This window comes from Ictidomys tridecemlineatus, chromosome X (assembly GCF_052094955.1).
Source record: "Ictidomys tridecemlineatus isolate mIctTri1 chromosome X, mIctTri1.hap1, whole genome shotgun sequence".
Taxonomy (NCBI): Eukaryota; Metazoa; Chordata; class Mammalia; order Rodentia; family Sciuridae; genus Ictidomys; species Ictidomys tridecemlineatus.
Window position 1 is genome coordinate 18,203,514 of NC_135493.1, and position 16,218 is coordinate 18,219,731.

At 37.2% G+C, this 16,218-nt stretch overlaps 1 protein-coding gene across 1 annotated transcript in view; it reads left to right on the top strand.

The window, feature by feature from the left end:
• Window positions 1–16,218, top strand: part of Gpc3 (glypican 3) — a 399,890-nt gene that overhangs the window by 252,636 nt on the left and 131,036 nt on the right. The window contains exon 4 of the mRNA XM_005337686.3: window positions 6,406–6,539. Within this exon, the coding sequence (XP_005337743.1) occupies window positions 6,406–6,539 (134 nt within the window). The remainder of the gene's footprint in view (window positions 1–6,405; window positions 6,540–16,218) is intronic.

Below are 16,218 nucleotides of genomic sequence, written 5' to 3' on the forward strand. Positions count from 1 at the left end.
GAATTCATTTTGATATAATTATACAAACATGGAATATATCTTGTTCTAATTAGGACCACATTCCTGTGGATGTACATGATGGTGGGATTCACTGTAATATTTTCATAAATGTATTTAGGAAAGTTGTTACAGTACATATTTTTTAAATATTTTTAGTTGCAGATGGACACAATATCTTTATTTATTTGTATGTGGTACTGAGGATTGAACCCAGTGTCTCACATGTGCTAGGCAAGCTCTCTAACATTGATCCACAACCCCAGCCTCGTGTATGAGCCCAACATTGCTTATTTATTGGAAAAGAAAAATGTAAAGCATGCCATTCATGCAGAGTAAAATAGATCCCTTAGAGTAAGTTAAGAGTGGGAGAGAGCCAGAGAAGAACATTAATGTAGTTAACAACACCCTCCTCCAATTTTCTACTGTTTTAGACAATTACTGCTAAATTCTCGAATATTTTGCATTTTTGTAGCCATAATATTAACCTGGAATCTCCTTTTTGGAGGAAACTATAAATGGATACAGTTAGCTCAGACATCAGGCTAGACCTGAGTTTAATTATTGGAATTAAAGATATTGTAGCTGACCCAAGAATCTGAATTCAAGAACAAGGGTCCAAGGATATTCTGCAGACAGCAAGCAGCAGAGGAATCCTTCTTGGGAGCCACCTCTCCCATAAAGCCTGATATCTAGTGCTTTGGTATGGCTGCTAATTGACTCTTACTTGGCAGACTAAGAAATTTAAATCACACCACTATTGACTTAACCCTGTTAGAAATACTGCCAGAAACCCAAGTTAAAATCAGATGTCAGTTTTCTGTTTGTCTTGACTAACTTAAGACTTTCTTTTAGTATGTTTTTGTATTTTTCATCATTCATCACCACTCTCTGATTATAAATTGAATGTCCACCAGATTTCAGATCTGGACCACACCCAGTACTGGGATGTCTCAAAGTCTATGCTGTTCACAGACACAGAGGATGGCACAGAATGAGGCATCAGAAACAAATCATCATCATCATCATCATCATCATCATCATCATAACTTTTGGAATCAAAAAGTCTCAGTTCTGTCATTTCCTAGCACTATGACTTTGCTTTAAGTTCCTCAATAGTTATGAACCTGTTTTCTTTATCTCCAAAGTGGGGTTAATAAAACCTGCTCAATAAACTCAGAGGATTGTTGTAGAATTCACTGGAAGGAATGAAGAATGGATGTCGAAGTTATTTGTGAAGCACTAGGCTGGAATAAAATGTTATGTTTCAAAAGAGTTTGAGAAGCTCACAACACAGGCTCTTTCTCTGCTCAGTCAGCCAGAGTGAAAGAGCAGGTCTGAGGTTTTTGTTTGTTGAGAATTCTCAGACTGTGCAGTGAATGGGGTACTAAGAATAAGTGTTAGATTTTTAACCATTGGGCCATAAACATAGCAGTTATGGTGTGCAGGTGTAAATTATGACAAACCAAAACCTTTGCATGGAGTTCAGGACACATCACCCCAAAATATGGCACCTTGGCCCTTGAGAAAACAGCAGAAGCAGGAAGGTTACTCTTACCTTCACCTGACAAGACAAAATCTAGCAGACTCTTACCTGAAGTAGAGCATCAGACACTCATCCAAGAGGCAAATATTATGTAAATGAAGAAGAAGAATGTACTAATCTCCAAAGACATGAAGATAGAGAGGAATCTGAATAAGAAAAACTTGCTTTGTTCACCTAGTATATTATCATTAGATTATAGCACTTTTGTCCAATTTCACTTCACCACTGTCTACTTCTTTGTCACACTTAGCATAAAAAGACCAAGCTTCAGGGCTGGGGCTGTAGCTGAGTGGCAGAGCATTGTGCTTACTGAAATAAGCCAGCACATAAAGACAAATACTGCATGCTGTCCCTCAGGCAAAAACTAAAATAGTTGTTCTCATGGAAGAGTAGAATGAATGGTGATTATCATAGCCCAGGAAGGATTGAGGACAGTCTGGGGAGATAGGGAAAGGGTGGTTAACAGGTACAAAAATTATAGTTAGGGCAGGAGGAATAGGTTCTAGTGTTCTATAGCACAATAGGGTGACTATAGTTAGCAATAATTTATTATATATTGGAAAAATAGACAGAAAAGATTTTGAATATTTACACCACAAAGGGATGATAAATGTTGGAGGTGATGGATATGTAATTACCCTGATTTGATAATTGCAGGTTGTGAACATGTGTTGACATATCACACAGTATCCCATGAATATGTGCAATTGTTATGCAACAATTTAAAAGAGAAAATGATGAAATGGGATTGTAGGCTAAGTCTACTGATGCCCAGCCTACTGAGCTCTTCACTATACCTTACTGGGCCCCAGTATGTTTGATTCCTGTATGCATAAAGATAATGCCTCTGGATTCTGATGGGAAAGGGTGGTGCTAAGATTTTCAGAGTGACTTGCTGGCTAGGTTAAGGTCAGAGATCCTGCCTTCTTAAATTTCAGGACTTGTAACAGTTCAAAGCACTATTGCTTTTCCTGCCACAGGTTCTGGCCCATAAATAAAGGTATTATTAGGAATCATGGTTCATGGAAAACAAAAGGTAATTTATTCCAGGTCTTCTGATAGAGATACTCACCTGTCTAATAAATTCACTCCAACTGACCAAATTTAAAGGTAGCAGCATTCTTGACTAGGTACATTAGTTAGTAAAAGGAAATTGGATTTCACTTACTATTTAAGAGCCTAAAACTCCTGGACAGGCTACAGATTTCTAAAATGCCACTTGGGAGGCTGGCTTCTTTTGCAGCTGAAGAATAAGACCCAGTTCTCCCAGCATAGCCTGATGTTTCTCAAGTGTGAAGTTGAAAGGACTTTGTCAACATGAATGCTGCATCTCTTTGTAAATTATGTTCTTTTTTTTTTAGTGTCTACTTCTCAATATAAGCTCACACTATTCACCTCCAGCTCACACAGTGTGGAGGTGAAAGATGTGGGGAGAAGGGCTCAAAGGAGGGGGGCATAGATTTGACAAATGCTTTGTATATGAGAAGAACTTGCTTCATGGTAGATTTGTGGAAGAAAATACAGCCTGTCTGATAAGATGTGGCATATTTCAGATGGGGGAGTGGGGGGATTGGCAGGACACCATTGTTTGCCCCTTACCCCACACAGAGCTTTGGGAAGTCTGCTTGCTAATGCCACATTGGGTGGCTTGCGAAGAAAGGTCAGACTACAGACTCGCTACATTCTCATTTATTCTTAACCTTCCTACCTCTGCCTCAGCTGCACCCTTTTCCAGTAGGTTGGGGTGGGGTAGGGGACAAATACTTTAAAGTCTTGCTGTGGCCCAATTAGTGTTCACTATACAAAGGGCTGGCTTTCAATACATAGGGAGAGTTCACAGCTATGGGGTGTAAGTAGACAAGTTACTGTGAAAGATGTGTGAAAGATTTTATTTTGGTGCTGGACTTGGAACAGGTGTAGGTCAAGAGAATGTGTCCCATGCACCTGAATGTTCTAAGAATACTTTGATCCTGGTGAAATAGACTCTCACATTGATGTATGTTCACAGAATAATAAATAGATATTTAGGAAACAAAATGAAGTGTTTAGTTCTATGAAATTTCACCTGTGGCTTAACAAAGTAAATATGTATATATCTATAGACATATAGTTATAATGCACAGTCTGCCTTCAGCTATTTGTATCTGTGTTATATTCTTTGGAAGTGATTTCAATTTAACTCCCCAGTCCACCTGGGCAGCCCTTGGCCTAAAGCAACCTACCAGACTCCTCCCCATTAGGGCATATTCAGAGAATGCAGATACTTTATTTGAAGTTAGTATTAGCCCAAGTCAAACAGCATTACATAAACACTTGAGAAAATTTCAATATCATACATTCCAAAGCCAGATGGAATATTTTAAGTGTCCTCAACTTTTGTTTTGTTCCATTAGAATAAAATATTGAGAATAGGTAATAGGAATGTCAAATGATAGATGCTGTGTTTCATAAATGGAGGTGATTCTACTGTTGATTCTAGATAATTTTTTCCTAATTTAAATATTTAAGGGGTTGGGAAAGTAGGTGAGTAGGACAGTTCGTCCTTATCATGTGCACAGCCCTGGGTTTGAACCCAATACCACAAACACACAAAAAAGAATACATTTAGGGGCTGAGAGCATAGTTTGGTAGTACAGTGCTTACTGGGAAAGTGCAAAGCCCTGGGTTTCAGCCCTAGAATTGCAGAAAAAAAGTATGGGAAATATATTTTTTGTGGAAAACCTTCAAAAGCTCTGTAAACTAAAAGCCATTTATGCCTTTACATATAGACATATAATTTAACAAATGCTATCAGGGCCAACCTGAAAAATCTAGCAGCCAGGATTACCACAAAGAGTCATGGCTTATCAGTAGAGTGGTATACTAGACCTGATAATAAAAGGTTCCTTCACTTCACTTCAGTTAATTCACCTCACATACCTAATCATGTACCAAACTGGTCTGAATTTTGTGAAGGTACAGAAGTGATGAAGATAGAACCCTTGTTTTTCTAGTGTTTTTCTTGAAGTTTACAATCTATATGTTAACCTTGGCAATGTTGACTAGCTATGTTTTTGAGGCCTATGAATTTTTTTCAAAACAGAATATAAGTAGAAATCAAGTATCATATCCTAGGAAAGTATTGTTGCATGAGATTTGCAGTCAGAAAAAATGGGTTCAAAGTCAGGCAAGAGGATTCACTGCGCACTTGTCTCAGGAAAGTCTAAGCCTCCTTGAGACTCAATCTCCTAATCTATAAAATGGGGATGGTATCTGAGCATACTGGCACATTTTTAAATCACAGCTGTTCAGAAGGCTGAGTCAGGACAATTGCAAGTTGTAGGCCAGCCTGGGCAACTTAGCAAGATCCTTGTCTCAATAAAAAAAATAAACAGGACTGGAGGCATACCTGAATGGTAGAGTACCTGTGGATTCAATCTCTAATACCACAAGGAAAGTAAACAAAATAAAATGTGGATGGTAATATTTAGCATAGTGTCTGGCAGAAGTGAGACATGTAAGAAAGTTAATAGTCATTTCTTTCTTTCTTTGGTAAAGGATTGAAGCTAGGGATTTTTTTTTTTATCACTGAGCCACATTCTCAACCTTTTTTTATTTTTTAGTGACAGTTTTTCAATAAGTTACCCTAATTGGCCTCCAACTCACAATCCCTGTGTTGGCCTCTCAAGTTGCTGGAATTAGAGGTGTGCACCAGTGTTCCTGCCAATATTTATGATTCTTCATATGGAATTTCATTTAAGCTTTTGTCTGAAAGTGAAAAAATGACAAATCTGCAAATAATTTAACCAAAGAAACCAATTAGAATGGAGCTAAGAGTTAAAGCCATTTAAGACAAAATATTTTTGCTACATGAGTGTAAAAGAGGTATGTTTTAGAAGGAGATATCCAATGAGTATTTTTGAATGAATGAATGAATGAAAAGAATTATAAGGGCATGAAAGAGAAAGGGGAAAAGGGGAGGTGAAAAAGAAAGAAGGCAGGCAGGCAGACTGCCTGGCTGCCTTGAGCACCTATGCTCTTTAATACTCTCAATCCTGGGCTCACACAATGGCATATGATTCACAGCTGATGACACTGACTGTTCACTGGTTGACTTGCTGTCTTTCCTTGGGCATTTTTAGGAAAGTCAGATGAGTAACTACTCTGACAGTTTTCAGACTCCCTTAGCTTGATTCTTATAATGAAATGTTCATTAGAATCAGGAGCACTCGGCGCATGGAAGGCTTCTGTTTTATCAATAGGCTACTCAACACTTCTCACGCCCCAATCTCCAATAGCAGTTCTTCCTCAATTTTGCAGTTCTCTTTTCTGAACTTATTCATAAATATAAACACCAAGTGCCATTAAAAGGTATCAATAGCATGAAGCCTGTGTAAAGGGTCTTCTCAAGTTAAAAATTTATTTATCTTCTTAGGAAATCTCTGAGTAAGCTGTGTGTTTAGAATGAGTTCCCTTCCCCACTAGCCTTTTGCTTTCTTTTCAATCAATGATTTCTTGTCTTCAAACCTTATCACTTTTTTTAAACTCTGGTAATAACTGTGTTCTGTTCTTTACAAGGAAAGTGGACCAGCTGTGGTGTACACCTGTGATCCCAGCCAGGTGGGAGGTTGAGGCAGGACTATCACAAGTTCAAGGCCAGCCTCAGCAACTTAGTGAGGCCCTAAATACTTAGTAAGACCCTGTCTCAAACTATAAAAAGGGCTGGGGATGTGACTCAGCGGTTAAGCACCCCTGGGTTCAAACCCCAGTACAAAAAGAAAAAAAGGGAAATTCAGGGAGGAAATTGAAATGCATTTCAGAATTTGTTTCTACTATGATTTTTGTGAAAGTATCATATAATTATATTGCATTTCTTTTTTCAGATTGGCAAGTTATGTGCCCATTCTCAACAACGCCAGTATAGATCTGCTTATTATCCTGAAGATCTGTTTATTGACAAGAAGGTGTTAAAAGTTGCTCGTGTAGAACATGAAGAAACCTTGTCCAGCCGAAGAAGGTGAGGTGTTTTTTTTTTTTCTTTGTTTCAGCATACAATTAGCAATTGTGTTTAAGGTCAAAAACCACTGGAGTGAAGTTTTGTAAATACATGTTATTTAGTTCGTCTGTGTGGAGTGCTTAATTAAATTCCATTATCTGTTAATGTTAAAGAAAAAAGATATTTTATTGTATCTGAATCATATTTCAATGTAAACTTTCCATATGTAAATAACTAGAATAGCAACACAGACTGGAATGAACTTCCCTATTCAAGACCCTTTTTTGAGTAAACAATATTTTGTACATGCAATCAGGTGCTACCGTTTCATGGCTTGATTTGTGAGTCTTCCCATTATTAACAGTGAGGCAGGATTAAGTTTATCAGAAAGACACTGACAAGACCCACTCATGTATACACATACACACACATGCATATACTGCACACTTTATATACTCTTTTTAAAGCAATAAAAGGAAGGATCTAGTTTATATTTCTTGAAACAACAGTCAAGGGACAAAATATGACTTCTTCTTCCTTTTACTTTCACTCAGCCCATCTAGCTTCCCTCCAACCCTGTTCTAATTCCTTGGTTATACTTGAGGGGTGGAAATTAGATGGGAAGCATATCACAACTGAGAATTTCCATACCCCAAAAGCTAACTCTGTCACTGGCTCAAAAATTGATGGCATGAGCTCTTCTTCCTGTTGATTTTGAGGGACTTGGCCTATAGATGGAAAATTAAGTCTGGAGTAATAGCACATGCCCGTAATCCCAGCAGCTCAGGAGGTTGAGGCAGGAGGATCACAAGTACAAAGTCAACCTCAACAATTTAGCGAAGCTCTAAGCAACTCAATGACACCCTGTCTCAAAAAATAAAAAGGGCTAGGGATGTGGCTTAGTGATTAAATACCCCTGGGTTCAATCCCCAGTACCAAAAAAAAAAAAAATTTAAGAGATGAAATAAGTAATGTATCAGATTTGGGGTAAGTTATTTAATTCCTCTTGATTTACTATAGGAAGTTTTGAAATAGTAATTCTGAGCCTTATATGGTTCAGTTTAGAATAAGAGAAGGTGTAATGTAGCTTGAGAGAGCATGTGTGCCCCAAGGAAACAATGCAAAATGTTCCATTTTCTTTTCTCTTGTTGACTTCCAATTTAATAGATTTCTAGTTTCCTTATAGCAGCCTAGTTAAAGTGCGATTCAAGAACCTCTGGGAGTCACAGAGACCTTTTGGGGTGTCAGTAAGTTTCTGTGAGATCTTCCTTTGGTAACTGTATATCTGAGTGGAGCTAGAGTTTGTTTATATATTTCTTTTTTTCTTTTTTTTATTGGTTGTTCACAACATTACAAAGCTCTTGACATATCATATTTCATACATTAGATTCAAGTGGGTTATGAACTCCCATTTTTACCCCAGATATAGATTGCAGAATCACATCGGTTACACATCCACATTTTTACATACTGCCATACTAGTGACTGTTGTATTCTGCTACCTTTCCTATTCCCTACTATCCTCCCTCCTCTTCCCTCACATCTTCTCTCTCTACCCCATCTACTGTAATTCATTTCTCTCCTTGTTTATTTTCCCATTCCCCTCACAACCTCTTATATGTAATTTTGTATAGCAATGAGGGTCTCCCTTCATTTCCATGCAACTTCCCTTTCCTCTGCCTTTCCCTCCCACCTCATGTCTCTGTTTAATGTTAATCTTTTCTTCCTCCTCTTCCTCCCCGCTCTGTTCTTAGTTGCTCTCCTTATATCAAAGAAGACATTTGGAATTTGTTTTTTAGGGATTGGCTAGCTTCACTAAGCATAATCTGCTCTAGTGCCATCCATGTCCCCGCAAATTCCATGATTTTGTCATTTTTTAGTGCTGTGTAATACTCCATGGTGTATAAATGCCACATTTTTTTTTATCCATTCATCTATTGAAGGGCATCTGGGTTGTTTCCACAGTCTAGCAATTGTGAATTGTGCTGCTATGAACATCCATGTGGCAGTATCCCTGTAGTACGCTCTTTTAAGGTCTTCAGGGAATAGTCCGAGAAGGGCAATAGCTGGGTCAAATGGTGGTTCCATTCCCAGTTTTCCCAGGAATCTCCATACTGCTTTCCAAATTGGCCGCACCAGTTTGTAGTCCCACCAGCAATGTACAAGAGTACCCTTTTCCTCACATCCTCGCCAGCACTTGTTGTTGTTTGACTTCAGAATGGCTGCCAATCTTACTGGAGTGAGATGGTATCTTAGGGTGGTTTTGATTTGCATTTCTCTGACTGCTAGAGATGGTGAGCATTTTTTCATGTACTTGTTGATTGATTGTATGTCCTCCTCTAAGAAGTGTCTGTTCAGGTCCTTGGCCCATTTGTTGATTGGGTTATTTGTTATCTTATTGTCTAATTTTTTGAGTTCTTTGTATACTCTGGATATTAGGGCTCTATCTGAAGTGTGAGGAGTAAAGATTTGTTCCCAGGATGTAGGCTCCCTATTTACCTCTCTTATTGTTTCTCTTGCTGAGAAAAAACTTTTCAGTTTAAGTAAGTCTTGTTCATATATTTCAACCAAAACAAAATTGCAACAGATTAAATACAGAAGTCAGTAGGAGAAGCTACCTGTATTCTAACAAGTCAGACAGTAAAGATATCTTGCAAAAAGAAACAAATGTTACTTTTGTCATTAATTTATTAATAAAATGTTATTTATATTTACACATTTTGAATATATGATGGCTAATTTTAAATTAATAATAGGTCTTAATTTTTTCTGAGTTTTAATTTCTAAAATAGTAAATATTGTTAAATATATAATATATAAACTAAAACTTTTGAAGTTCTTCAATTATTTTTAAGATTGTAAAGGAATTATAATAGTCTTATTACTACATAATGAATTACCAAAAACAACTATATAAAATAATTATTATTTTACAGTTTATGTCCATCAGAAATATTGAAATGGTTAAGTAGGTGGTTCTCAAAGTCTCTAAGGAATTTTCAGTCAAGATGTTGCCTGGGGTTGCAGTGTGGTTTGGGTTTTGTTTGTTTGGTTTTGGTTCTGGGAATGAAACCCAGATTTATACCCCCAGCCTAGAGCTACGATTTGACTAAGGCTAGAGTCAAAATGGCTCACTTAGAGGTTTGGCAAGTTAGTGCTGCTTGTTGGAAGGAGGCCTGAGTTCCTTGCTAGGTAGACCTCTGAAACAACATGGCAATTGGCTTCCCCACAATAAGTGATCCATGGAAGAAAGCAAAGAGGAAGCTGTATCATCTTTAATGACCTAGTATTAGAAGTGACACACGATTAATTCTGACAGATTTGTTAGAAACAAGTATTAATACATATTTAAGAGGAGGGAAATCATGCTCCACTTCTTGAAGAGAGGAATATCAAGAAATTTATGGACCAGCCTCCTAACACCACGATATTTGAGAATCATTTTTTTTAGCCACTTAGGGGTTCTTTGGGACATTTTTGTCACTCTGGAATGACAGAATTAGGCCATATATCAAGGCCCTCTTTACCTTCTGTTTGTCCTTTGTTCATTGTTTTCCATTGCCTTCACTCTTGGCCTGAACCACTGAAGCTCCTAAGGAATTAACCTCAGTCCATGTAAGACATTAACTTTTAAATAGTGAAAACCCCTTCCATATTTAACTGAAGTGAATATATACATATACATGTGTATATGTAGATATAGATATATGATACATACCATATATATGATATATCTTATCATAGTATATGAGGTATCATATACTTACAGATATATAATACATACCATATATCTATATCTATATATTCAGTTCAACAGGAATTTATTTAAAACTTTTTAGTGGTATAATATATACTGGGTAGTGAAAATACCAATAAATAGTCCCTGTTCTTCAGCTCGGTCTAATGGGGAAATAGACTTTAAATGCAAACAAGTCCAAAGATAGTGTTATGAGAACTAAAGCCAAAGAATTTCAGAGTACAGAGGCAAGATGCATGGACAGACAGAACCTCTGCCCAGGGAAATTAGAGTTGAGGCTTTATGAAGGAAGTGGTATATGAATTTGTAACAAACCACATGTGGAGCTTTTTCAAAGTAAACATACTAATCTAGTTCTATATTGAAACTGCCCTGTTCAGTATGTACAATTTTATGTATAATTAAAAATTAGAATAAATAAAATTAAAAAACAGAAATTGTCCTGTTGATCCAGAGGTATATCAAGGTCCTGCTGCCATGGCTTCTGTCATGGTTTCTGTCTCATTCACCATACCAGGCTGTTGATCTTCCAGGGAAAGGAAAAATTTTCTGGTCAACCAGGTATGACATTGTTTTTAGAGTCATTTTTGAACTTGTAGCTAACCTCAAATAAAATAAAAGAGAAATCAACAAAATCTATAGACTTGAGTAAGTGGCAGTTAGACAGGGCTCCTTTGGGTATTGGGAGAATGAACCTGCCTCATGATATTCCCATCTTTTCTTTTCTTTCTTTCTTTCTTTTTTTTTTTTTTTTTTTTGCTAGATGAAGCCTTAGAGTCTGATATGGAGCCTTTCTTTCTGAATTTTCTAACAGAAGGATTGAACAAAACAACAGCAGCGTGTCTGATTTCATTCAACTCCTTCAAATAATCGTAAACTTTCTTAGAGGAAAGGAGTGGGGATTAAGATGATCTCTTGCTAAATGCGCTGCCCCCCCCCAATCTGATGTTATCAGAAGGGTTTGTTTTGGCAGAGTGTTAGTACCTCTATAAATTTCTCAGTGTGTTCTGCACAGCATTTCATACTGTCCAGAAAAATATATGCGTGCCTCTAGCACTCCCCACACCCATGCCCAAGCTCCATCCTCAGTAGTTAAAAATATGATCATTCTAAAGGAACCCTATTGCAGCATTCAATCTGTTGAGGTTGTGAGGGAGCTGTCTGAATCTGATTATGACTTGAAAAGCCCTTTGCCTTATTAAAATAACAACACACAAAGAAATGCAGAATTCCTTTGGTAGCATTCAGAAGTCATCTGTTTGTTTTGTCTGCCCCCAACTGGGTAGTTTGCAACACACAACTAATCTTAGAAATAGCTTAGTTCAATTTAAAGGCGATTTTATACTCAACGGGTGGTCTATATATGGCACTTGGGGTTCCTTTAAGGGATAACTATTGAAAATATCTGTCATCAAATTTAAAACAGTGAGAGTCAAACAAGATGCACATGTAGAAGAACCAAAATAGAAGCAATCAGATCTTCACAGCCCCTTCCACCTCCAATATTTTCAGCACATCTTAGCCTCTCCATCCCTGACTCTCCTGAATGGTTTCTTTACCATTTTCCTTGTGGTACTATTTACCTTGTCATTTCCATATTCCAGAAACTATTTGGTAGAAAATATGAGCATACCTTTCCATTTTCCAAACCCTAAATCTATAGTCAAATAGTCCAACTTGCATCTATATACCAAGCTTCTGTCCCAGCTGATAACAGTTCCTCCATCCTTGTGAAATTATATTTATGTGTTAACAGCCATCTGCATCCTCTCCTTCTCCTCTGTGTTGGTCTAAAGGAGCAGTGGATTACATGACACTACTAAATGACCTAGAAAGAAAAGAACAAAGGTGTTCTCATCTCCCTTATTGAAAATCAGTACTTCTCTCACTTCCCCTTGGACTACTTCTCTAACTTTGGCTAGGTAGCTTTGAAAGCCTTTCATCTTCTGACCAAAACCACAAAAATGTCTTGAGTGAATGAGAAAATTTAAAGTCTGGTATAAAAATCATTCTATCTTATGGAACTTCTGTCTTATAGGACTCTACTTCTTTCAATATTTGTCGTCACCTTCTGTATGCTGAGCATTGTGTGAGGGGTAGGAGGAGCTCCTAGTCTAGTTAGGGAGACAGACACATAAATAAATAATTTCATATGTTGGGGATGAGTGCCAAAACAGAGTTATGTAAAAGAGTCACGGCATCACAGATGAGGAAGCTAGCAGCTCTGCTGGGAGAGTCAAGAAAGGCTACTTGGAAAAGGCATCTTTTGAGCTCAGCCGTAAGAATAAGTAGAAATTCAACAGATGGAAGAGGGAAGGAAGGTGTTCCAGGCAAAGGGAACAAGATGTGAAAAAGTATTCTAATCTTCAGAAGTTCAGAAAGTTGTTTGGGGTCAAATTGAAAGGCTCTTTCCCACAGAATTAGGTATGATCTTGTACCATTCCAATCTTAGTTATTTGATTTTATGTACTTTTTTTTTTGCATTTTTCAATTATTTTTTAAACAGTGAGCTTGTATTACTTTACATTAACAAAAAAAAAGAACCTTAATAATAATAAAAAAAAAAGTTCAGGGGCTGCAGTCAGGGATGAAAGGCTGTTTTTATTTGCAGTGGTTTCCAATTAGTGCTGCTTTGATGCCTGCCCAAGCAAATCATTGCAAGAAAGCAAAGGCGATCCCCTCCCCCATAACCACAGACCAGGACGCCCCTCTCTCTAGGATGATGGAAGCCCTCCAGGGAAGATCACGTGCCCTCAGCAGCAATATTTCAAAATGGCTCATGCATGCAAAGGAGCCCTATCCTTTAGTTCTACATGTAATAGACTGAAAGAGAACCTCTATGAAGAGACTCTTTTTCCTGAGCAGGTTGTCAGAAGCAAATGTTGGGTTTGTCCTGACAACCACAGGCTCCACTATTTAAATGGCAATGGTATGTTCAGCATGTTAGTATTCAGAATAAAGTGGAGTTAGAATCAAAGAACAATCAAATTGTTTTTCTATCTCAGGCAACTAATTGTCCATATTTTCTAGAAACAATTCAGTTGAACAGGCTGCTGTAGTTCATGGGTAGAGATTCTTTTGTTGTCTTCATGGGCTACTAGCACAAAGGAAAAATCGGGACTGGGTCATACGTGGGGAATTAATATGTCATTTAACTTAGCTTCAGGTGTCTTTATAAAGAGAAAAAATAGAAAGATTTGGCAAATTTCCTTTTAAAATTAGAAGCCAAAGAATATAAAGCTTTATTTAAGAAAACATACACATACACTTAATTGTCACATAAAAGCAAGTTTAGGAAGGAATGACAGGAAGATACAAAGAGAAGGAGAATCAAGAAAGGCACAGTAAACTCAGTAGGGGGTAAACTACTCCTGTCACACTCTGCTGCCATGGTGTCAGAGGACATTATCACCTGTTGTTGCTGTCCTTTTTGAAAAGCTCATTGACTCTCCAACAGTTTAGAAAGCCTTCTTTTTTTCTGTCCTCCAAAATAGTATGTTTGGATTTATTTTAAAGAGTTTGAGTTTCTTTTGGCAACCAAGATTTATTTTCTCACAGTAATACAGAAGCTTTTGCATAAAAGAATGGCATGAACTATAATAACACTGCCATTTGGGACTCTGGGGGTATTGGAGTTTGGTAGCTGTGTTGTTCTCCAACTGATGGGAACTACTTCATTCCACAAAGCTGAGGATTATTTGAGAAGCAACTTATTTTTTTTTATTATTTTGCAGTGATAGAAATGAAACCATGGTTCTCATGCATGCTAGGTAAATTAGGCAAGTACTCTGCAATGGAGCTACACCTGAAGTTCCTATTTCATTATTCTAAGGTTCCTTTCCAATCAAATCCACTTTTATTCTATGTGACTTCTAATGGATATAATACACACTGAGAACCATAAATAACTCAATAAACAAACCTATGCAGAAGAATAGATTTTGGGCTGGGGAGGTAGCTCAGTGGTAGATCACTTGCCTGGCATGTACAAGACCCTGGGTTTAATCCCCAATACTGCCAAAAAAAAGTTTGAAAAAATAAATGTGAAACTTTATTCAAGTGAAAAGTCAGGAAAGAAATATACCTAAATATTAACAATGATTATCTGTAGCAGTGGGATGTGAATGTTTTTTTTTCTTCTACCTTTCTTTATTTTTACTACCCACAATGAGTGTATGTTTCTTTTATAATGAAAAAGAAAATCAAAAGCCTTTATAAATGATGAGGGAAAAAATATAATGTAACCATAGGTTACAGATTTACAGTGCTAAAGTTGCATATCTTACAAATTTCCATTCTCATTGCTCACCTGTATGTTTACTTTGTGTCCATCCCACTCTGTTTTCCCAAGTTCTTCTGCCTCCTTCCATTCTTCCAATTGGCAGCTCTCCCCACACAGTAGACAAGCCTCTCTTTCTCTTAGAGATATTTCTTACCTCTTCTGTACTCAATTTTTGGAAGAACATGGTGATAGCTTTATTGAAATATAATCCACATGCCATACAATTCATCCTTTTAAAGTACATAATTCAATCAGTTGAGTATATTCACAGATATTCAGCCAACAGCACAATCAATTTTAGCAGTATTTCATCACCTCAAGAAGAAATCTTGTACCTTTTCACTATTGTCTCCCTATCCCCTTATTTATCTCAGCCTCAAATAACCACATATCTACTTTATATCTCTATAGATTTGCCTATTCTGAATATTTAAATGTAAATGGAATCATATAATATGTTGTCTTTCGTGACTGGCTTCTTTCATTTAGCATAGCATTTTCAGAGTTCATCCATGTTGTAGCCTCTGTCAGAATTCTATTCCTTTTTAAGCCTTAATAGTATTCAATTGAATGTATATACCACATTTTGTTTATTCATAAGAAAATTGACATTTATCTTGTTCTACCATGTGGCTATTGTTGATAGAGCTGCTGTGAACATGTACTTGTCTGAGTACTTTTTATCAATCTTTTTTGGTATATACGTAAGTGTGGAATTGCTGGGTTATTTGGTAACTCTGTGCTTAACTTTATGAGTACCTGCCAACTACTTTTCCACAGTGGTGGTGCCATTTTGCATTCTCACCAGCAATATGTGAGGTTTCCAGTTTCTCTACATCCCCATCAACACTTGTTGAGGTCTGTGTTTTCCATTATAATCATCTTAGTCCGTGTAAAGTGGTATCTCAATGTAGTTTTGATTTGTAATTCTCTGATGACTAACTAATATTTTTATTTTGACTTTATCTCAGCCTTTTACATCTGATTCTTAAATTCTTAGAAACAAATCCCTGTGAAGGCCACCACCACTACCTTCCTACAAGGCTCAGAGAAAAAGAATTCAGTTTCCATACCACATGAGTCAAGAGGTTTACTCAGCCCATTAGCTAGCTAGATTTTTGTGTGTTTTTTTTAAATGTGTGTGTGTGTGTCTAGATTTTTTGTGTTATTTGTTTTTGTATTAGTCGAGATTGAACCCAGGGGCTCTCACCATTGAAATACATCTCTGGCCCTTTTGCTTTTTTCTTTCTTTCTTTTGGGTACTGGGGATTAAGTACTAGGTTAAGAACCCAGGGGTACTTAACCTCTGAGACACATCCCCAGCCCATTTTATTTTTTATTTCTGTTTTATTTTGTTTTGTTTGTTGTTGTTTTCTGCTTTTGTTGGGGGGGTACTAGGGATTGAACCCAGGGGTGCATAACCACTGAGCTACATCCCCAGTTCTTTATAATTTTTATTTTGAGACAGGGTCACACTCAGTTGCTTAGAGCCTCACTAAATTGTTGAAGCTGGCCTTGAATTATAATCTTCCTTCCTCAGCTTCCCAAATCACTGGGATTATAGGTGTGTACAACCACATCCAAACTTTTTCTTTTATCTTGGTATAAGGTCTTCTAAGTTGCTCAGGCTGGACTTGAACTTGCTATCTCCATGAATCAGC